Source organism: Chelonia mydas, chromosome 3, assembly GCF_015237465.2.
Source record: "Chelonia mydas isolate rCheMyd1 chromosome 3, rCheMyd1.pri.v2, whole genome shotgun sequence".
Classification (NCBI taxonomy): Eukaryota; Metazoa; Chordata; order Testudines; family Cheloniidae; genus Chelonia; species Chelonia mydas.
Window position 1 is genome coordinate 200,630,856 of NC_057851.1, and position 23,401 is coordinate 200,654,256.

The 23,401-nt window shown below is 61.6% G+C and overlaps 1 protein-coding gene and 1 long non-coding RNA gene across 2 annotated transcripts in view; one reads left to right on the forward strand and one right to left on the reverse strand.

The window, feature by feature from the left end:
- The window catches only part of SRF (serum response factor), a 37,424-nt gene that overhangs the window by 12,093 nt on the left and 1,930 nt on the right, over positions 1 to 23,401 (reverse strand). The window contains 4 exon segments of the mRNA XM_037896271.2: positions 3,352 to 3,471; positions 6,545 to 6,724; positions 7,057 to 7,318; positions 18,095 to 18,361. Coding sequence (XP_037752199.1) covers positions 3,352 to 3,471; positions 6,545 to 6,724; positions 7,057 to 7,318; positions 18,095 to 18,361 — 829 coding nt within the window.
- Positions 926 to 15,183, forward strand: LOC122465275. Its single transcript, XR_006289998.1, has 3 exons — positions 926 to 1,051; positions 4,482 to 4,488; positions 15,172 to 15,183. It is a non-coding gene; the product is annotated as an uncharacterized LOC122465275 (long non-coding RNA).

Here is a 23,401-nt window from a genome sequence, read left to right on the forward strand (position 1 = left end):
GGTGTACCAATGAAGGGATGATGGAGGCCGACGAGTTTGAGTTTCTTCACAAACTTGTTGTGTTCTCACAAGCCTAGGATGGGCCTGAGCCCACCCTTGGCTTTCGGTATTAGGAAATACTGGGAATAGAAGCCCTTACCCTTCTAGTCCTGAGGAACCTCTTCCAATGCCCCTACTCAGAGGGGTAAATGTACCTCCTGGGTAAGGAGTTGCTCGTGAGAGGGGTCCCTGAAGAGTGGGAGGGCACAGAATTGGACGGAGTATCCCCTTTCTACTGTGTGGCGCGCTCAGCGGTCTGAAGTGATACGGGACCATGCACGGTAGAAAGGGGATAGTCGGGACGAGAAAGTAAGGTGGGGTAGATCCAGTTCTTGATCTGGTACGCTGTCCTTGTGCGCACCTCCAAAAGGCCTGTTTCTGGCCCCCAGAAGGCTTGGTCTGGCCAGAGCCCTGGCCTAAGGATGGGTGTGGCCTCTTCCTGCCACTCTTATTCCTCCTCTGGGAGCCATCCTGTCAGTTTTGCTGATAAAATCATGGAGGAGGTTGCATCCTTAAATGCCTGCGTTGTGTGGCGGATGTGTATACCCAGGGACTTGAGGGTAGCCCTCGAGTCTTTTAAACTGTGTAGTCTTCTGTCTTTTCAGAAAACAATGCCTGATCTTCAAAGGGTAGGTCCTGGATGGTCTGTTGGACTTCATGAGGTAGTCCAGAGACCTGAAGCCAAGAGGACCTCCTCATGGCCACCCCCGTAGCCATGGTACGGGCAGCACCATCCACACCCTCAAGAGCCGCCTGCAAGGAGGGCCTAGAAATGAATTTGCCTTCCTCCACCAAGGCCTTAAATTTGGAACGGGAATCTGGTGGCATCAGCTCGACAGACTTGGCCATCACTCCGCAGGTGTTAAAGGAGTATCTGCTTACAATGGCCTGTTAGTTTGCAATCTGGAGCTGCAGACCACTGGTGGAGTAGACTTTCCTCCCGAATATGTAAAGCTTTTTGGCCTCCTGGTTTTTAGGGGAGGGTCCCTGGAGCCCCTGGCACTCCCTGGTGGTGGGTGCTGTGAACCAAAGGGAGTTGGGTGGAGGGTGAATGTACAAATACTCATACCCCTTGGAGGGGACGAAATAGTGTTTTTCATTTCTCCTCGCCGTGGGAGGCAAGGAGGCTGGAGTCTGCCACAAAGCATTTGTGGTTTCATTTATAGTTTTAATAAGTGGCAGCACGATACGCAAGGGTCCAGAGAGGGCGAGGACGTCCACCATGGGATCCGCATCCTCTACCACCTCCTCTGCCTGGATCTCCACGTTCTGGGCCACCCTGCACAACAACCGTTGCAGGACCCTACTGCCCTCCAAGGCTGGAGCCACTGACATGCCCGCAACAGCCTCATCTGGGGAGGACGAGGACGAAAACACCGGCCCATGGCCCTGGTCACTGCCCTTGGCACCCAGGGGGTCGCAGCGCTCGTGGGGCTGGTGTGCCGATGGCACTGGGATCGTCAGTGAGGAGCTTAAAGTGGCAGGCAGGAGTGCGGGATTTGTCGCCGGAGATAGACCCAGTGCCATTTGCTGCAAAGGGGGGACGGATGCCAGTGTGATTGATGCCAATCTGGATCTCGACGCCTGGCTTGGACCCTGGGCCTGACGATAGGCCCCAGGAGTTCGAAAGGGCCACTGAGTTGGTGGTTGCCATTGAGGTGGCCACGGCGCCGAAGGGGGCTGGCAGTGTCACCTAGATCTAGACCTCCTGCTGCTGGACCTGTCCGAGTGATAGGACTCTGCCTCAGACTCCGAAAAAGTAGACCACGGAGGAGCAATACTGGCCGGTGCTGAAGAGCGCTGCCAGGCCTCTGGGGACTGATGTGGTTCCCCACCCCACCCATGGGTGGTCAGCGCCGGCGAGTGGTGCGCCGGAGATGGGGACCAGCGTGACATCATCGCTGGCTTGCCCCTAGATGGAACAGGTGGCCTGGCTGACACCGGTGCCTCGTCCCTCCTTGGGGAAGGCGAAGCTGTCAGGCGAATAAGGTCCCGTGCCGCCTCAAAAGTCTCCGGAGTGGAGGGCGGTTGAATGTCCCAGCCATGACATAGTGGGCCAGACTCGACTGGACCCCTTGTGGGGCAGGAGTCGACGAGCCCCTGGGAGGCGCTGGGCCCGAAGTAGGCTGAGGTCTCCCTGCCACTGTCTCCTTAGGCTTAGAAGGGGGGCAGCGCCCCCGCACCTGTCTCTCAATTCTGGGGCATTGGGGATACAGATCAGCACCTGCCAAGAGTCTTCTGTTCAGCACCGTGTCGGTGCCGGGAGTCCTTAGTCTCCTTTCTAGGAGCCGGTGTGCTGAGCACGGAGGCGGCGCTCAGCACAGGCTCTGCTGATTGCAGGCGGAGATCAGATTGCGGGCGGAGGGCTGCCTGCACGAGGCTAAGCCTCAGTCTCTGCTCGCAATCCTTAAGGGTCCTTGGCCAAAACCCTTTACAAACGCGGCACTTGTCCTTTTGGGGACTCTCGCCAAGGCACTTCAAACAAGAAGTGTGTGAGTCACTTTTTGGCATCAACTTTCTGCAGACTTCACGTAGTTTGAACCCCAGCAACCGAGGCATGCACCGGCAGTGGGGGAAACCCCCACAACGAAAACTTAGCCTACTACTACCTTAAGACAAAAACTACTGTGGTATTTTGTATATAGTTCACTGCTAAAGGCACTTGCAGAAACAAGAGCGAGGGACGTTCCAGCTAGCCGTCACCGGTGGTAAGAAGGAACTGAGGGGGTGGGGGTTCAGCAGGGCCCTATACTGGGCGCCATGAAGGCGTGACTCCAGGGGGCGCCCAGGCCGACCCTACGGATGCTGCTAGGGGAAAAATCTTCCAGCTGTCGTGCATGCGGCACGCACACACCTGATTGGAATGGACATGAACAAGCACTTGAAAAAGAACGGAGACTTTTTGGGCATCTAGTAATGTGTTCTTAAATGATTCCCAATGATCATTCACACGGGTCCAATAAAATTCTTCCGACCAGCTGATGTGGATCGTAAACAGCTTTGTAAAATTGGCTCTTTTAAAGCACCCAGAATATATACTACTGGTCTGTATTTTATTCTGCTTGCACATTATAAATATGATTAAGTGACGATCACTTGGACTTAAGAGACCCTTCATTTTTAGTTCTGTGATCAGTACCTCTCTATGTTAGGACAAAAAATAATAAAGAACTCCCTCGTGTTGGCTACAACACTTTTTGTGACATACTTCCTCACACCCTGAGAAGGGTGCAGACCAGCCCTCCATGGCTAGGGAACCACACCAGGCCTAGTGGCCGGGGGCAGCGAGCCAGCCACCGAGGAGCAGGTTACCTGTTCCACTGGAAGAGGTCTGGACAAGGTCGGTGCTGCTGTCACTGGATGGAGACGTTTGCTGTGGGGCCTGATGCACCTGGATGGCCTGCACGGGAACCTGCTGCGTCACAGTGCCTCCTGGGAGGAGAGAGGAGAGCCCTTCACCGCCCGCTCACCCGGCCGCTGCCACCCAAAGGCAACGCAGGGACCTGCCAGCCCCGCGTCACACCCCCGCCCCCCTGCGCCTGCAGGCCCAGGGCAGGAGGAAAGGGGAGCAGAGCGTTTAGGCCCCACTCGGTGGGCCGGGGCATGTTCACACGGTAAAGGGAGGAGACCTGCCCCCAGATGGGGAGTGGCAGAGGCTGCTCTCTGCATGCACCTGATGGCGCCCGCCCGCCTGCTGGAGGAAAGGCCAACCTCCTGACTGGATTTCTGCCTGCTCCCTGGCTGGGCTCAGCAGCCCTGGAGACTGATGTCAGCGACCCCCCCAAGGCATTACAGCCTGGAGCCAGCCACGCAGACTGGGCGTCAGGGCCTCTCCTTCACTGCCCTCCCCACTTGGCATGCAGCCCTTGCCTACCCCAGACAACAGAGAGGCCAAGGGGGAGCCTAGCCAACAGCCGTGTGCTCTGCCCCCTGCCATGCCCACCCCGGCAGGATTTGGAAGACCCCCTCACAACTGGGACTCTACTCTCTAGGCTACCTCAAAGGCTCCTGGTCCAGGCCCCCATGGCAGCAATCCCAGCCGCTGCCTCAATCAGGAAACGAGCTGGGGTGGGGCTAGGAACCTCCTGCCACGGGCCACAGCCCGGGGTGTGCTGAGCCGGAGCCGAAACCCACCACCCAGAGACGCGCTAGCCGAACAACACGCAGGTGCCACATCTGACCTAAGCCAGGCGAGGGCCACAGGCGAGCCTCACGCAGCCAGCCTCCTCCAGGCTCTCTGCGCTCCAATGGGGGAAGCTCGCTGCAGCCCTGGACATGAGGGGGACAGAGCTACGAAGCCGGCTCTCCCCGTAGCTCCTCCGGATGCTAAAGGAGATGCCCGATGCTCCAGGGAGCAGCCGTGTGACAGAGCACAAGGCCTCCAGTCTAACCTGCTGGGCCCCAAAGGAGCCATGTGCGGTTTGTGCAAGATACACACAGAGCACAGCAGTCACCAGGCCGGCTCAGAGCAGCCCGGGGTCCCATCTCTGACATGAGCCAGGACCAGCTAGTCCAGAGAGAGGGCAGGACACCAAAAACAGGCAGGTACGGATGTTCTGAACCCTGCCAGTTAGCGACTGGCTTCTACCTGGAACCACGAGGACACACATGGGCCCTTGCACACACCAACCCTGGCAGAACGTTCCGCTTGCCAAGTCAAGACGCTGGGAAATGCCAGCTCTCCAGCTGCCTATGCAACCCGAACTCAGCCCTTGTGCGTCCTGGGAAGGGGTGAATTGATTCACGATTTCCTTGTGTCCCCATCATTTGACGTGTGGCCCCACACAGCAAGTGCTGCAGTGCACTCGGCAGGGCTGGAGTGCGGGACTCTGCTTCGCTCCCATTCTTTTCACGCCGGGTTTTATGTGATTTCCAGTGTTTTTAAAAAGCAAACAGAAACAACAGGGCTGAGCTGAGCCCTGCCTGGGTCATCTCCAGGGGCAGAACCTTCGATCCACAGCACAGACCTCCAGCACACGGAGTAACTGAAGCTATCTTCTACACCAGGGAGAGTCACGCTTTGCCAGCGGGGCTGACAGCAGAGGAGTGATGGGACTTAGGGATCCTGGGCTCGGTACCAGGCTCTGGAGGGATATGTGCTCATGTGGGCACAGACCTTTCCTGTCCCTGCCCAACCATTTCTACAGCATGTCCCCTTCTCCTCCTAACCTGCTCTATTCCCATCCTCCCCCAATTGCATGTGGGTCAATGCAATGCAATTGCTTCCTCTTCCCTCTCCGGACTTCCTGGGCACCATTGGGGGGGCACTGAGGGCACAGGAGAGACCGGCTCTGCTCAGTCTGGTCCCCAGCAATTCCAGGGAAAGCCCGGCTCAGCCTGTGGCCTGGGGCTGGAGCATGTTCAGAGCAGACAGAGTGTTTGGAGATGGTTGTTGTTGAGCCTCTAACAAATCTGTCCGGAGCATGTGCAAAGGGGAATTTTCAGAGACCTACAACTCCACTGAATCTGGGCGAACGGTCACAGGGGCAGCAAAAGGCACCTCTCCAGCCCCAGCCCTCTCCAGCCCCAGGACGACTCCCTTGTCCCTGTTCCAAAGCACAGAGGTGCTAGAGCAGCTCAAAGGACAACTGTAAACACACAGCCCAGGCCCGAGGACGTCGCCCAGGCATTCCTGCACCCCGCCCGGACACTGGAGCATGGCTTTTAGCTGGACGCCCCACCTCGACTCCTAATGGCAAATCCCCCTGGCTGGTGACAAGTAAACCCTATTGCCAGTTTGAACTCCTCAACTCCAGCGCCCAGCCCGGGAGCTCCTTCTGCCCCTGCCCGGTAGGTTCCAGAGCCTTCTGCTCTCGGCTGCTGATCTGGAACGAGACCGATCTCCATGCATGTCCAGTGGCCTCACTGCTCTGTAACCCTCAGTATATTCCTGCTCCACTTCGGACCCTGCCTCGTCTCTATTACCTGCTATGGGGAGTTCAGGGACCCTCCACTGCCTCTAGCCTGACGCCCTATTAGCAGATTACCTCCTTTAACACCCCTTTGGTGGGGCAGCTGTCTCTGTTCTTTTTAAAAGGGTTCAGTCACCCCAGTGAGACAATTGGCTTCCCCTCCACAGCTCCCCGAAATCAACACAGCTCCGCCGCCAAGGCTGGAGAGAGGCACCTGGGTGGCCAGCAATCTGCCGAGACACCCTTCCTCCTGCACCAACTTCCACAGCTGCCAGGGCCCCGTCTCCACGGTCAAACTCAGCCTGCACAGTCTGCCAGGCTGACGTCCCCCTCCAGCCAGGGGGCTGTGCCCAGCCCCCTGCCTGGGGAGGCCTTGCAGAGCGGTGTGAGCCCAGCTGGATGGATCAATTCAGCACGGACCGCAGCGTCCCTGCAGCCCGTGCCGCCCTTGTCTAGGATACCACCCCCCTGCCAGCCAGCAGGCAAGCGCTGCCCTCCAGAGCGCCCTAGGCTTAGCCTCTCCTGCCCTTCAGCCTGGCATGGGCCATGCCTCCCCCCTCCCACGAGCAAGCCGAGGAGAAGCGAGCGCTGACCTGTCAGAGACACAATCTGCCCTCCGGCTGTGGCAGGGAAGCGGAAGACTGTCTGCTGTGTCTGCTGCAGCTGTCCAGCTGTGCCCGCAACCGCCTGGCCCTGCTGGCTGGAGAGGGCCAGCGAGTGCGACTGTAACTGAGTGAGAGGAATGGTAGGGGTCCCAGGAGGGAGCGAAGCACCTGCCGAAAGGAGGGGGAAAGAAAGGCTTCATCACGATCAGCTCTTTTTACCTCCTCCAGCCCCAGAGCTTGTGCTGAGCTTCCTCCCAGGGGCAGGCCTGGACACAGCCGCACGGACCCAGCTTGGATCCCTGCACTCCCCACCACAGGCATGGAGGCAGCAAGAGCCCATCCCCGCTCGACCCCGAGGCAAGGGCCTGGCAGCAGGGATAGCGGGCAGAGAGCAGGCCCAGCCAGCATCGCTGTGGGCAAGGCAGCCCTGTTCACTTCACCCACAACCCATCGGCCTGGTGCCCGTCCCCGAGAGCCCCCCACCCCTGGCGTGCACTCACCTGGCATGAGAGTGAAGCCGCTGGGGAGCTGCATGAGCCCTCCGGAGGCCACGGCACTGGTGCCCGTGGTTTTGAGCACAGTCCCATTGGCGCTGGTGACGGTGTTGGGGCTGACGCTGGCAGAGACTGGCGCTAGGTAGTTGGTGATCGGGAAGGAGGGGCCACTGCTGACCTGCATGGACGTGGAGGTGGTGGGCACGGTCTGGATGGTCGACGTCGTCCCCGGCAAATTGGTAACTGTGAACGCAGGCTTCAGCGAGTCCTACGAGAGACGGGCAGGTGAGGGAGAGCCAAACCGGGTCCTGGGCCCCATCTGTGCCCCACCCCCAACCAGACCTCAGGGCTCTGCTAAACCCCCAAACCAAACCAGGTCTTGAGCCCCATCCACACCCCACTCCCAACCAGATGTCGGGGATCGGCCAAACCCCTGGGTGAGGGGCTACGCAGGCTAGCAAGTAAAGGGAGCTGCCTGGAGCCAGGGGCAGCCCATGTGAGAACTGGAGATTGGACCAAACTCCCTGAAACACCCTGACCAAAAATCCACACTATGCTGCCACACCCCGCTGCTCTGGGCATACCCCCGGGGCTCCGGGCACACCCCGCCTCAGCACGCACAGGGGTCCCCCCCACCCCCAGCTTTGTTCTATGGCCAGGTACTTAGCGGCCAGCCTGCAGAGAGGGAATCAATCACCAACCAAACCACACTCAAAGGAAACACCAACTCTCCTGCTCTTGTTCTAGAGATGCGTGACCGCCCAGTACAAGGGACGGACAGGGGGCCAGCCCCGGGCAGGAGGCAAAGGAATCACTGCTACACAGGAACCTCGAGATCAGCTGCACCAATGATGGGGACGGAAATTAGCCAGACCTGACAGGGGCCCACGCTGGGCAGAAAGAGATCCTGTCTGTCTGTCCTGGCCCCAGCATGGGTCACAGCTTGCTCCGGAACAAACCGCCCCGTGCACAGGTCGGGAGGAGCAGCGAGCCACACGCCAGCGGGGGCCCCAGCCCTCAGGGCGCCAGCCTCCCCGGGCTGACAGCGCCACCCAGCTGCCAAGGATTACAGAGCTTGTGTTTGGAGGACTGCACAGCGAGGGCAGCCTGGCAGGCCCAGAGCTCCCACGTGCTGCGGCCAGCCTGTCATGCTGCCAAAAAGCAGGAATTCACAGCCTGCCTAACGGCTAAAAAAGGGAAGGCAGCCCATTTTGGACAGGCCCAGCCAATCCAGAGTGCCCTGCCTGTCTCCCCCAGGGGAGGGGAGGGCTGGGTGGCAGATCCCCGCTTGCCGGGGCACTGAGATTCACTGCAGTCGGAATTAGAACGAGCATGTGATAACGGAGCGGAGCCAGGCAAATTCACTTTCCATTATCTCAGCGGCAGTCTCCCGTCCCCACATGTAGGGGCTGGGAGTGGGGGTGTGCGGCACTCACAGAAAGTCACTGGCCCCAGCCCCTCACTGGGAGGGCAAGAGAGAGTGACCCCAGCCACCCAGCCCGCCCTGCTGCTGCTGATACTCCCAGGGGATCAGCCAGCGATTCAACAGCAGCTGGCTGGGCGGGCCGTCCCCACTGCCTGACATGGACAGCAGTGCACCCCGGGTATCGCACCCCCCGGGCGCTCGAGGTCAGCAACGCCCACAACTCACGCCACCTAGGGGGCTTCCCCTCCACCCGCTCCCACGGCACATCTCAGCCCCCCCTGGGCTCGGTCCCCACTCTGCTCTGTCAGGGCAGTGAGAGGGAGCCAGCCCCAAAACTCCCCCACCGTCTTCTGGGGATCCCCTACCCGTCTGTCTCCTGGGATGCGGCAGGGGCAGGGCACACTGCACCCCAAGCCGTGGGGATGTACGTCACTGCTCTGCAGCGCCCAAGCTTGGGCGGGGAAGAAGAGGAGAGAGGTGTGTTTTCTCTCCGAAACGAAACTTCAAAACAAACGGACCAAAAAACCCAAAAACAAAACAAAAAACCCAGCCCCCCAGCCTCCCCTTTCCAAACACTAAGAGTTGCCAAGTTTCATTTGAATAGTTGGACGGCCCTGGAGACTCGTGTCCTGGTTATCCTCCGCATGGGGCCCCTGGACATGGTCCTGCCAGCGGGCCAGAGCCCAGGGCTCCTCAGCGCAGCTCCGCGGCCGCAACAGCCCCCAGAGCAGCTCGGCACACGGCGTCTGGGCTCCAGAGTGCCAGCAGCAGCCGCGCCTATGGGCGGGGACCAGGGCGGGGAGCAGAGTTTGTCCATGCTGCCCCACGCTCCTAGGGCAGGAGTGGACGGGGCGGGGGATGGGGGGTGCTAGGGACTGGGGATACGGTGGGTTTCACTCAGGCCCAGGCCGGGCAGCGTGGACACGAGGAGCCCTAGGTCCAAGCACAGGCCAGAAAATCCTTCACCAGGGTTCAAATGCAGGGCAGATGCTCAAGCCCAGGGCTCCCTGACATGGGTCAGCTGACTCGAGTCCTAGTAACCTAGACTTATGGTACTGCATAGACATTACGTGTGTACACAGAGCTGCCAGCGCCCCCACCCCCCTGCCAGTGCCCCCCCAGCAAGCATGCACACAGAGCTGCGAGTGCCCCGCCCCCTCCCCCGCAAGCACGCACCCAGAGGTGCCAGCACTGATTCCCTTACACACACCCACCCCCCCAGAGGACAAAGTGAGAGAACTCAACCTTTATTATTTGAAGTCTCAAGCGGGAGGGGCTGGCCTCAGGATTTCGACCCATTGGGGCTGGCAAGCCCAGGTGTCCCCCTGCCCAGCCTGGCAGCTCCCTGGGGCAGGGCTGTCCCTGCTGGCCTGGGCAGCCTCATTCCCACAATCCCCTGCTGCCCACTGCAGCTGCTGTGAGGGGAATCCGGGCCAAGGCAGCCCCCGCCCCCAAAAGCCAGCTCTGCAGGGACCCCAGCTGGGCACAGGTCAGTGGTTCCCAGCCCTCTTGGGCAGGGGAATCCAGGGGCCAAGCAAATTTATTTGCAAAGAGAGGTTGTGGGCCACGCGAGGCTCTGGGGGCAGGTTCCCTGCTTTGCTAAGAGCCTGCCACTGCGGCTAGCATTCCAGCCCCGTGCACACAGACCAACTTCCGGTGCTAACTCCAAACCCTTCCCTTCACAACCCGTGCGCCTCCCGCCACCTTCTGCAGGGAGCGTCCCTGGCTCCTCCACCCCGCTGCAGTCCCTGGGGCACACAGCTGGCATGTGCTGCACGCCACCTACCCCAGCAGATGCACAGCCCCTGGGGGCCCACAGCAGAACAGCTCAAGTTAGAGCAGCCCCCATGCCCTAGGCTCACTCTCTGCCCCGGCGGGGCGCCTTGGCCCACTGGCAGCATGCTGCACGTCACCAACCCATGCGGCAGGGGAACCGGGCAGCAACTGGGGCTGTTTGGAGCGACCAGGGATGAATGAGCAATGGGCCAGGCCCCATGTTATTCTGAGGGGGGCAGAGCTCTGCACAATCACCCTGAGGTCCCTGCCGCACTGGAGAATCATGGAGTCCAAGGCCAGAAGGAAGCAGCAACTCCTCGTGCCAGCCTGACCTGCCTAGAACCTGGCACGTGCCCCTGGCAGAGAACAGGAGGGACCCAGGTGCACCAGGGCCCCTGCCCGCTGAAATGGAGGGGAGACATTTAAGTGAGCTATACCCACGTCATTCTGGCAAGTGAGCAGCCCCCCACGCTACAGAGGAAGGGGCCAGCTTGTCCTTGTGTCTCCGGGAAGGCTCCCACAGCCGTGTGCCGGGCACGGCCCGCCTGCCCCCTGCCAGCAGGGCGCTCTGGAAGTCTCCCGGAGAGGGGGCGCCGAAGATCCAAGATCTGACGTCCCCACACGGCAGGTGAGAGATGTGAGCTCCGGGTCAGTTGCAAAGCAGGGGAGGGGCCGCCCCAAACCAATGCCACTTCCGGGATGTCCGGCCTCTCCCCCACACCTGCTGCCCAGCCACATTCCAGCCCCTCGGCCACTGCAGCTGTTCCCTTTGTCAGCACACAAGTGGCGCCTGGCCGGCCAGAGCATGAGGAAGGGGGCCAGGCCCGTCCTGGCCCCACTCACCACCACAGGGAGCCAACCTCCCCCCAGAGCAGCAGAGAACCAGGAAACCATCAGCTCCCTCCCCTGGGGCTCACCCAGAGGCCTCTTCTCTGCCCCCTTGCTCTCCACAGCCAGCTTACAGCTCTCCCAGGCCAGGCCCATCCCTCAGGGGAGCCCCGCCAGCTGCTGACACAGAGCCTGGAGCAATGGCTAGCGAGCCTCCCAGGCACCCCCCGCACGGGGAGCAGTGGGGGAGCTCCCAGCTGGAGCGTGCCCACCCTGCTCTGCGGCAGGGTCCCCGGGGGGCAACATGCACCCAGGTCAGGGACAGTGGGGCGGCTGGGCGAGGAGGGTCACATCCCACACCCATTTGCAGTAGGCTCAGCACCCCCCGCCCCCGTGCCCCCTTTCCCAGGGCAGGGTGAAGGAGAGCCGTAGCTAGCAGGGAATTATCAGGCCTCACAACCGTTACCCTATTTCCCCTCCTAACCCTGTGGGGCAGGAGAGGGCTGTCATGCCCACTGAGCAGGTGGGGCCGGAGGCCCAGAGAAGTTATGGGGTACTGGCAGCCTGGCCTGGACAGACATGAGACGGCTGGCTTGCCCGTGCCAGGCCCAGGAGGGATCAGGCCAGCGGCATAGGGCAGAGCGCTCAGCTCCCACCTGCTCTAAGGGAACCCGCAGGCTGACCCAGCCCCCAGTGCTCGCAGGAGGCTGGCTGGGATGGGGGGCTGCCTCCCTGCCCCTGGCTGCAGCCACCCGCTCTGTCAGGGGGGTGACAAGAGCAGGGAGGCTCACGCCACCTCCCGCTCCCAGCTGCCTACCCTCCCTGGCGGTGCAGCTGTACTGTCCCCTAGGCCAGTGTCCTTCCCTTGGGCTGGCAGTGACCAGGAGCCTCCTGCCCACACATACCCCAGCGCAGCCCTTGCTGGCGGGTGCCAGGCTGCAGGAGAGGAAGGGGGGCCCTGTGGCAAGCTGAGCCAAGCCCAGAGGGACAGAGCTATGGGGGGAGGAGAAGGGCCAAGGCAGAGCTCAATGCCACTGTCTGCCCCAGGTGACCGCGCAGTGGGGTGTGCCGGCATCAGGCGTAGCTGAATCAAGCCAAATCTCCTGCCACTGAGCTGCACCAGGACCTGCGCACAGACAGCCCTCTGCCAAGGGAGGGAGGCACCTGTGGGGGCCTGCGTAGCTCAAGGCACCAAGCTGGTCCCTGGCCACATCAGTGAGGAGCAGGCCTCACATTGCGAACCTCAGCAGCTTCACCATGCAGGTCCTGCTGGGCTAAGCACCCGGCCAGGCCACCCACGCCCCAGCCAGGCCGAGCCCCAGCCCCGTCACCAGCTGCCTGCCACTGCTGCAGGGATCAAATGCTCTGCCTGGGGCACCATGCTGGACAGCGCCCCAGGAGACATGGTCCAGCCCGCCCAGCACCTGCCCCCTGCACGCGCCACCTGCCAGGCTGCAGGTCGCATGCTGCATGCCAGAGACATGACGCCCATTGCTAACAGCCAGGGGAACTAACCTGGGGACACTTCCCAACCCACCTGCGGCCGGGGATTCCTGGACGGCCGCCCGTGACATGTTTGCATGCAGGACTCGGGGGAGGTTCTCAGGCCTGCTCGCAGCCCCCCAGATGCCATAGGAATCTTCACTCCAGTATCTGTACACCAGGAACACAGGACACAGCCTGGCTCCTGGCCACCGTTCCTAGAAGCTGGTAGCGAGCCGCTAACAGCCTGCTGCCTAGCACAGTCCCTCCCACGGCCAGGGCCGCATTTACACTGCCCCGCTCAAAGCACGGGCGCTCTCAGCTCACCCCCAGGCAGCGGTGGCCGGGTGCGGGACACAAGGGACAGGACTTGACATGCTGCTGGAGCTCCTCAACCCCATGGTGCTGCCTAAGCCTAGGTGTTCCTGGTGGGGAAGGGGCTGCCCACGCCAGACCTTCCCTCTCTGCTGCAGGCGCTGGCAGCCCCAAGCCCCAAACACCCAGGGCTCAGCAGTAGCCTGGCGGCCCCCCTCTGGCAGCTGCTCTCAGCAAGCTCCCACGCAGCAGAGCCCTCATCAAACAGCTGGCAGCCCGGACAGCGTCCAGGGGCACACCAGGCTGCAGCACATGGCTCGGTGCCTGGCTCCAGGCCTCTCAGACGGGCCAGCCCAGGGATCAGCCAGGTAGAAAAGATACACAAGCAGGACGACTCCCCCGCTCCCCAGCCAAGCGCCGGCCAGGCCCCATCAGGCTTAATTTAGGAGATCTAAGGAGAACATAACCCACAGCACCGGTTGGGACATGCTGTACGCACAGCAGCGCTGGGAGAGAGGCGAGGGACGCAGGTAGGAATTAAACCCAGATGCCCCGCTCCCCCCAAACAGAAGTGTGGTCCTAGCCAGCACACAGGGCTTGGAGACATGCCCGGGTACACGCCCCTGCTGGGCCAGACGCTCCCCATGGCCGGGAACAGGCTTGGGAGATTGCACTGAGGCAGGGCCAAGTAACCCCAGATCATGCCTGCCAAGGGGTTGCCCATGCTGGGCTTAGAGACCCCCCAATGACAGGGATTGCACTGCTTCCCTGGGCAGCCTGGCCCAGAGCTTAACCACCCCGACAAGAAGTTTTCCTAATATCTCGCCTAAATCTCCCTGTGGTGCATGAAGCTGGTTACTGCTCGTCCTCCCTTCAGCGGGCAAGGAGAACAAGATCACCCTCCTGTCTTTATCAGGTCCCCCCGCAGCCTTCTCTTCTCGAGGCTCAGTACATGCCCAGTTCGGTAACCTTCCCTCCTTGCTCAGGGTTTCTAACTGTTCTCTGGTGGACTCTCTCCACTCTGCCCATTGCCAGAGGCAATGGAGGCTGGCGAAGGGGGAGAGCAGCAGGGACCCACCACCCCTCAGTGCAGCTGGGCACCCGGTGGAGGGAGCGGTCAGGCTGCAGAGACTGGCCTCCCCGGTCAGCCAGCCGATAGCCAGAGACTCCTGGAGCTGCCTGAGCGGCCCCCGGCTAGGAGTCCCAGCACCCTCCCCACAGCCCGAGCACCCCAGGGCACTGCCCCTGCCCCCCTCTCCGACCTCTGCCATACTAACCGACCCCACTCCCTGCTTCGCTTTGGCATGAATACGCCAGCCTAGTGCTTGCGAGGGCTCGGCCATTCCCTGCGCCATACTGCAGCGCCCATCCCCACCGCCACTCCCAGGGCGCTGCCACACCAGCAACAGCACAGAAAGGTGCTGAGAAGGAGCCGAGCTCCCTGGAGGGCCTGTGACTGCAGAGAGCCCCAGGACGCACTCCAGGCTGGGGCTTTCCACCAGCCCCCGTGGGGTCTGTGTAGCCACAAGCATGGAGCTGGCTGCCACAGAGCATCCCTGCCTCCTGGGAGCATCTCAGCCTCCGCTGTGACCTGCACTCAGGCTGGCCCACCGCTGGGGGCAGTGAGGGGGCTGGAGACTAAAAGAGCACACAAATCTCCCCCACACTTGCCGCTGGAGGCCGGCCTGCGCTGCACCCAGGAACGCTGACTGGTCAGGAACTCTGGGGAGTGCCAGAGAATTGGCCCCAACACCCCCTAATGTTGTGCCAACATTATACCAGGGCAAACTGGGTGAACCCAGGGCTCTATAAAGCTGGTTAGCCTGGCATCAATCCTGGGCAAACTCCTTGCAAAGCTGGAGCTGGGAGCAATCAGCAGAGAATTGAAGGGGGGCAGCTTAATTAATGCCAGTCAACAGGATCACGTGGGAAACAAGCCAGCTGTCGTTTCCGATGAGATCACAAGGCCAGGTGATAAGCAAACATCCCGTCCACAGACCCAGCGCCACACGACTGGCAGAAGCCAACGCGACCCTCCATGCAGCCCACAGACCCAGCTTCCTGACGGCGCTCAGAAAATAACTAGCTGGGGATGTTCCCAGTGGGACCCATGGGGCTCTGTACCCAGCTCAGCGCTATTCTACGTCTTTATCAATAGTCCGGAAGAAAATCCGACGTCCTTGTCGGAAACACGTGGCAGACGACAGAACTTGGTGGGTGGTAATCGGCAACGGGATACTCGGCGTTCGGGATCGCTTGGTAAAGCGGCTCCATTGACATGGATGTTAATGCAGCCCAACACCAGGTCAGATGTGTGAGGAGCAAAGCCCCAGGATGGAGGCTTTTATTCCAGAACGCAGCGCCTCTGAACGGGACTTACAGGTGGGTCACGGCTGGTAATCGGCTGAACGCCAGCTCCCACTGCCAGGACGCTGTAGGAAAGAGGGTGACAGATCCTTGGCTGCAAAGCAGGGGAATATCAAGCAGAAGCAGGAAGCATGGGGGTCATCATCATGTACAGCACTGGGGAGATTGTTACCGGACGCTGGGTCCACCCGTCAAATGAAAAGAAAGATGTGGACAAATTGCAGGGGGTTCTGTAGCACGGTGCATGGAGGAGAGTGGTCTGAAAACACCTCTCACAGCCAGAGACTGAAGGAGGCCCAGCTAGCTAGTTTATCTACAAGTGTGTAGATGGGGAAGAGATGCCTGTGTTTGCGGGATTGGACCACCCTGCCAGCAGAAAAGATCCCACAGCTGGAAGCGGACACTAGACACATTCAGATCGGAAAAAAAGACATCAACTTCTAACAGCGAAGATCATTAACCCTGGGCACGTGGATTCTCCGACACTTGGAGACTTTACATTGCGACTGGATCTCTTCGGCAGAGACCGGCTCGAGCGCCAACAGACGTTCTGGGCCGCACGCCAGAGTCGCTGGGGGAGGCTGCCTGGCCTGGGCTTTACAGGTGGTCAGGAGGGATGAGCACAATTGGCCCTTCTGGCCTTGGGCTCTCGGAACTGCGCGAGCTCTGCAGTGCGAGCGCTCGCAACAGACACGCTTCTGCTTTTCCAGGGCTGGGCAGCTGCAGCTTGCCAGTACCCCTCTGGCGCCAGCAGTTCAGCTGCCGAGGGACCGTAAGGCCATCGAGACTCAGCCCCGAGGCGGCGGTGCAGGGCGTCAGGACTCCGGTCCCAGCTCAGCTTCCCGGGGAGTCGTGCTGGGCAGGCTGTGCGGCTCCGGCACGCTGCCTGCCATGCGCGGGGCACCCTGCCAGCGGGGGCAGGGGCCGAGAGACAAGCGGGGAAGGATCCCAGGCTGCAGAACACGAGGCGTGAGATGAAGCAAGCACTGGGGCGCGCGGGGGCTGCCCCGTGCCGCAGCTGGGGGGTCGGCACGCCAACAGGCTGCGTCCTGCCCCAACCCCGAGCCGGGGTGCTGCAGCAGCCCCCCTTACTGCCAGTGCTAGCAGATCCCAGCGGATGCTCCATTTCCTTCCCACCTCAGCCTGCCAGCCAAGCAAGGGCCCAGGCCACCCACACCAGGGGCTCAGCTGCAGGGTCCCCCCTTCTGCTGCCCCATTCCTCCGCCTTTCCAGGCTGTAGTGTCCAGAGAGCCCTGGAACCCCCCATGGGTGGCTGGTAGAGCCAGGAAACCACCGAGTCCAGGGGAGCAGACGGGACAGCTGGAAACGGGGTGGCCGCAGCTCAGGACGGTGCCAATAGCCCTCCCACCCCAGCAGAGGATGCCCAAGGCTCCGGGGCCAGCGAGCCCTGTGTGCTGCCCCCAACCCCCAGTGCCACAGAGAGGGGGCCAGGAGTCTCCCAGTGCAGCACAGAGCTTCCCCACCGAACCCACCGCCCCACTGGGGCTCAGCCAGCGCACAGCAGGGGGTAGCTACGCCCCCGCCCCTCAGGTCCTTTCAGCATAAGAGCCTGTCCGTCTGCAGCACCCCACTGGGCCCTTACAGCCTGCCTGCTCCTTCCCACCATGGAGCTGGAGGCCACCGAGCCCAGGGCGCAGCCATTTGGGTGCGACTAACGCCCCGCTGCTGGTCTCACTGGGGTCTGATCCCCTGGCAGAGACACCACAGACCCAAGACCCCCACCAGTACCGGGGGAGAGGGGACACTGGGGCCAAAGAGAGGGTGGCAATCTCCCTGCAACAGGGTCTGGCAGCCGCCGCCACAGCCTGCCCAGCCCCCTCCCCCCCCCCCCCCCCCCCGCACCACGTGGTCCCTTGCTTGGGGCCTATCTCCCAGCCCAGAGCCGCCATGTCCCCAGATGTCTCATCTCCCCGTGCTGCAACCCCCCACGACAGAGCCTTTCCCAGCAGGGAGATGGGGACGGCACAGGGGAGCGCGTGAAGCCAGGAGGGAGACAGCCAGCAAGCAGGCCCCTCGGAGCCCCCAGGGGCAAAGCACCGGCCCCACGTTCTCGGCACACCACCAGCAGCAGGGCTAGCGAGAGCCCGAGCCAGCAGAGCAGGAGCAGCCCGGGCAGCCAAATGTTTCCATTCCCCATGTCCTCCCTGCCCCCTTCCAAACCGGCACCAAAGCAAGAGACAGCTGCAGCTTATAAGGAATGTGAGGGGCCCTGCCAGGGACTCTGGCGAGGGAAACCAGGCCTTATATGGCCATGGAGGCAGAATCAAATTTTTATCAATGAGAGTGAGAGCATGGAGACGCCGAAGGAGAGATAACAGGGCGAGGGGCTGAGGAGGAGCGGGGGGGCCTGCAGGGGCAGTGACACCTGTCACCCACCCCCCGCCCTCTCCGAGCTGCCCCCACCCCCACTGAGATGAGAGCGGCTCTGTAGCTCCTAGCCAGTGAGCCCCAGGTGGGCAGGGGACCGCAGCACTGAGCTTAACACAGCCCAGGCCAGGAAACTATCCTCTGAAGCCCGGTGCTCCTGCTCCCAGGTAAACTGAGGCACAGCCCCACCACAGGGAGGGGGACCCAGCTCACAGGGGCAGGGGCAGCGGCAGCCCAGGCCGGGGAGTGAAGGAGGGGGTCCAGCACCCAGGCCAGCAGATTAGGGCCTAGGATACTATGCCAGGGAACTGTAGGGGTGAGTCCCCCCGCAAGATCTATGCAAGCTCTCCAGTCTGGGTGGCCGGGGAGGAGCCTTCGAGCTGACCCCTGCAGTAGGGTGGTCCCCGTGCCAGGCAGAGAACAGGCAGGCCCTGCCCGGGGGCGCAGAGGGGAGGGGGCTACCTTTGTCTCGCCGCTGCTGTCGGACTCCGACACCTGGTAGGTGAGGTCGGTCTCCTCAAAGCCCGTGGCACTCATGCGCTGGTCGGTGGTGGGGTCGGACCTGGGGGGCGAGTCCGGGGAGTTGAGGCACGTCTGGATCAGCGCCTTCCCAGTCTCGCTGGTGATCATGGGCTGCAGCTTCCGCGTGGCAAACGTGTACACGTGGCCCGTCTCGCTGGCAACCAGCAGCAGTACCTGAGTGCCCGTCAGCGTGGAGAGCTCATAGGCCTGCAAGGCAGCAGAGCGCACCGGTCAGTCATGGACACCCGACGTGGGGCACAGCCACAGGCTGGGGCTAGCGCTGCCCCCACTGGGGACGCCAGCGTTACTTGCCTCTGCCTTCCCCCCGCATCCCACGCCTTGGCCTTCTCTGCCCCTTCTAGGCACCCTCACCCTCTCCCAGAGCTTCCCCCGAGCCCAGGCCGGCAGCCCGGCTAATGGGCAGGGCACAGGACTGGGACACTGGGGACCCAGCCCTGCCATGGGGCTGCAGGGTGAGCTTGGGCACGTCACTTCCTCTCCATCCCCATGCCCCCTTCCAGCTTCTTGGAGCTATGTCCCTGCATGGCACCCGGCAAAACGGGGTCCCCAAGGGGGTCCAGGTCTGTAGGTGCCACCGAAACCCCCAAAGTCCCCCCGAGCCCTCCGCCATGTCCCCTTTGTCCTCACTGCCATGACCAGTTCCTGGCCAACTCCAGCCTGCCCCACTGCTTCCTCCAACGCCTGAGAGCCATACACTGCTTAACTCAGCTGGACAGCCCCACCTCGCCCCCCTCCAGGCCACATGGATGTCGGTGCTGCCCCCCCAATTCATCACTCAGGCCAGCTGTTCCACCCTAACCACCCTACTGGCTTCCTCTGTATCAGGGCCCTTCCCAGCACCGCCCCATCACGCTTATCTCTCTTGTCACAGCGTCCCCAACCAGCCTCGACTGCTTGTCTGCTCCTGCCAAAGCCTTCGCAGTGTCCTGCACACCGCCCCCAGCCTGAGGCTTGGCCATGGGCAGAGCTCGTCCAAACCTCGCCCCCATTTCTCCCCCACCGCCAGATTGCTATCAGGATCTTGGGCAGTGCCCGTCTCTCCCTGGGTTTGAACAGCACCAGCCTTATGAGGCCTCTGGGCTCCCCCACACAGCCCTAACCAGCAACAAGCCAGTGCCCCCTGCCCATGGCTGCGCACAGCCCCAGCAACAGAGAGCTAGGCTCCACCAGAGCTGCCTGGCTTCAAACCCTCCACCCACACCGAGTGAGCCAGCCAGACCCCCCCAGGCCGCAAGTGCCCCCAGCCAATCCTCCTGCTGCAGCTGGCCGCCGGGGGATCCGCCCTGCCCAGCAAAGCCAGAGCTCCGGCAGCCTCAGAGAGGGAGCAGGGCAGTCAGCCCCGCTCAGGCAGGAAGCGGGCTGCCCCGCTGTGAGGGCCAGCACCAACACTCCCGGGAGAGACAGCCCCTTGTCCCCCAGGGCAGGACCCGCACCCAGTGCGGGTCCTGTCTGATTTTTCAGCACACGGGGCACAGGCTCCCTGCACTTCCCCTGGGAAACTCCCAAAGCCCAACAGCACGGGGCCGGGGCTGCCAGGGATGTCTGCCATCAATCTTCTTGCCCTTCACTTCTCCAGGGATGAAGGCGAGCAGGGTTCTGGCCTACAGTGACCTGCGGGGATCTGGCCTGCAGGGATCTGGCCTGCATCTCTCCTCGCTGAGGCTGGGACTGTCTCTGGTAACAAGGGGCCCCAAGAGCGAGCAGGTATGCAGTCCTGCCACCCTGGGGCCAAGACAACTTCCCACCATGCCCTGCACCTCAAATCCTGCTGCCATGGAAGTCAGTCAGCGGGGCAAAGGCAGGGCCGAGGGGCCAGCGGGACAGAGCAGTTCTCAGCTAGTGTCCCACGAGCAAGTGCATCAGCGTACACACAAATGAGCTCCCGACACTAATCCCGAACAGTAAGTGTTTATAGGCAGAGACTGTCGCACCAAACCCAGCACAACCCAGACACGGCTGCTGGGGCCCATCCCTCCTCCAGGTCAGCAGGCCGGAGCAGAAACAGCACAGAGCCCCATGTCGTTTGCTGACCGCCGCCCCCTCGCTGCCCAGCTGCTCCGGGTACAGCACTCGTCACCTGGCCAATAGCACCTCCCTGCCGCAGAGGATCCAGGGAACACCATCCGAACACACTAGCTGCATGTCCCCATTCCCAGCCACGCGGACAGGGGCCTGTGTTACTCCCCTGACCTAGCTGGGGTTTGCAGCTCCCCGGTCGATCTTATCAGCACCTGGCACCAGCACCCTGCCAGGGCACGGAAGCGTCAGGCCAGGCCCAGCACTGACCCCTGCTCCCCCAGGCGGCCTCCGAAGTGGGCGAAGGGAGTGGGCGAGACAGACAAGGGACAGTTCAACTCACCGCCCCAGCATGCGGAGCAAGGACCAGACAGGTGCCCACCTGGTCTAGTGGGCACACTGACCCCCTGGGTGAACCGGCAGATTGCTGCTCCTGGTGCTTTGGCAACACTCGGGCAGGCAGAGCTTTCCCCAGAGGGACTGCAGCGGCCGGCCCTATGCTCTGCCTTTGTGCTAGCCTGGACCCAGCCGGTGGGAGCACAGGCTGGCCACTGGCCTTCCCCACCGTGCTCAGAGCACTCAGGCAAGAGCGGGGAAGGGGACAGAAAGCCACTCGCGCAGTCCCGGCCAGAGGAACAGGGCCTGTCCCACCCCCAGCACCCACAGCCTGCAGAGGGGAGCAGCGCTGTCTCAGGCCCACAGCCAGGCACACCAGCACCCAAGGATCCAGGGGGCAGCCCAGCCCATAAGCCAGAGGCACCCGCTGCCCAGCCTTCGGAGCAGGTCAAACCAGGGCAATCCCTGGTGCAGCCTCACAGGGAGCAGCGACAAATCCGTGCCAGGCAGATCAGTTACACCGGCGCGACTGCCACACCAGGCTAGCGGGGAAGAAACACCGTGCTGCAGGAGGTAGCCCCCCCTCCCCCCCGGGGCACTGCCGTGTACACAGCCCCAGCCGTGCAGAGCAGCCCCAGCCGGAGGAGACCATGCCGGGGGCCCGGCAAGGCACCCATGGGGGCAAAGCACCGTTCAGCAGCACTTCAAGGAGGTCACGTCAGCAGCTGGCTCTGCTTCCACTGAGCCTGCCGACTCCGCCTTCCCCACCCCTCTGATGGCATCACCTGCCCGTGTGCCCTGCATGTCCCCAGGCAGGGAGGAGCACCTGCTGGCACTGGCCACAGCCAGGGAAGAGAAGGGGGTGCTGTCAGAAGGTACTCAGCGGTCAGGTGCGCCACCCCAGACCATCCCCAGCATCAGGGTTACAGAATCAGAGCAGCTGGCTTCCGAAGGTACAGCCCCCGGCCACTCTCCTCACCCAGCAAGGTACCGCCCTGTTCTCAGGGGCAACCTGCCACAGCTCCAGATTCTTCCCGGTTTGTTACAGGCCCGGCAGAGGTTTCCCAGACACCCCCCAACACCCACGGCACAGCACGGCAGCCCCTCACAGGCAGCTCTCTGCCCCCATCCGCTGCCAGGACCCTCTTCCAGCAGCTTCCCCCTCTACCCAGGGGGGAATCACACTGTACTGGCCCAGAGGCGCCCTGCACAGACAGCGTTTCTCAGGACACATCGGCACACAGCAGGGAACAGTCACATCCAGAGACTGGCATAAGCCCTGAGGCAGAAGGTTTAAAGTTCTGGAAGGGATCTATCGGGACAACCCTGGGTATTCGCGGTAGCCAGAGAGATGCCCAATCCCCTTTTGAACCTGGGTAAGCCAAGGGTCTCCCTTCTCTGCCCCACTCATTGTTTATCGACTTTTATCACACCCTCTCTAATTCATCTTCTCCCTGCAGTAACAAATCACTCTTCAGAGAGGAGCCCTCCTGGCCCTTGACCATTCTCTAAACTGCTCTGTCCTGTAACCTCCCGGGTGAGACGCAGCCCATGTGGGGCTGCACCACTGACCTATATAATGGCATCATCTTCCATCCCATTCCTCAGCTATCTGGTCCGATTTTTAGATTGTTTTGAGAGCTCCCCACAACGATGCCCAGGTCCCGTTCCTCACTTGATAGGAGAGCCCAGTAACCTGTACGAACAGGTCAAGTTTCCCCCTCTAACATCCAGTACTTCGCATTTCCTGACACTGGAGTCTGTTTGCCCGTTCTCCCAGCCTGCCTCAGGCTCTCTGAAGCTCCTCTGGTCCCGACTAGCCTAAATAACTGGGTCTCCTTTGCAAACTTGCGACATCCCTGCTTACCCCCCTCTCCCAGCTCAAATCAATAATCGTTCAAACCCCAACTGGCTCAGCTCAGCCCTTGAGATAGAGGAGATGATGCCAAAGAGCCCTTGATCCAAGCTGATGTTTCCCAGTATCGTCTGTAAATTGGGATTCACACTGGAGTCCTGACGAGCACAGCCCCTCGGCACACTGTCTGCCCGACTGGCTGAGATGGCTATACTCAGGTGATACCTTACACCCATTCAGTAACACCAGCTCACCAACGACCTTCCCGGGGCTGGCCACAGACCTGCATTAGGCAGAGCCCTTGAGTCGCTAGCCAACCAGGGCTGGTGTAGAGCTTCTCATCCCAGCTCCTGAGGCTTCTCTAACTCTTGGCTGGCCACACCTCCACGTGCACAAGTGGAGACGCTAGACAGCTGATGGAGGGGGACCCACTCTGTGCTTCACTCCTCAGTTTGGATGAACAGCTCCTAAATCCCTTAGGTCACACCATTATGTTCAGAGCAACAGCCCATCTTCCCAAGTCTGCCCTGTACCTCTCCAAGAGAGGCCAGGCCACCGCCTTAGTACCAATACTGCGTTTTTGGGTTGTTCTCCCCCGTCTCGCTACTGTCAAGATCTCGAGGCGAGGAAGCAAGTCTGCTGAGTAGGACAGATCACATGTAAGAGCATCAAGTGAAGGCAAGACAATAACAGACCTGCTCCTGCAGCTCTGGTAGAAACGCATCTGGAACAACATGTTCTGTTCTGGATTTCAGTACCAAAAATACGTCAAGAGTTTGGAAACCGGCAAGCGGATTCATGGGCAAGAGGGACTGACTTCCAAGGAAGGGAGCTAGAGATGTGCCCAGTGTGGCTAGGCGAACACTTGTGGGGGAGGGGGAGGGGCAGCAAAGCATAACTCAGTGTGGTGGGGGGTGCAAACTCAGAGGGAGGGGATCTACCAGGACAGTACAAAACTCCATCCGGTCACTCCTAGGGACATGCTAAGAGACCAGTTGGGCCAAATATCGAGATGAGCT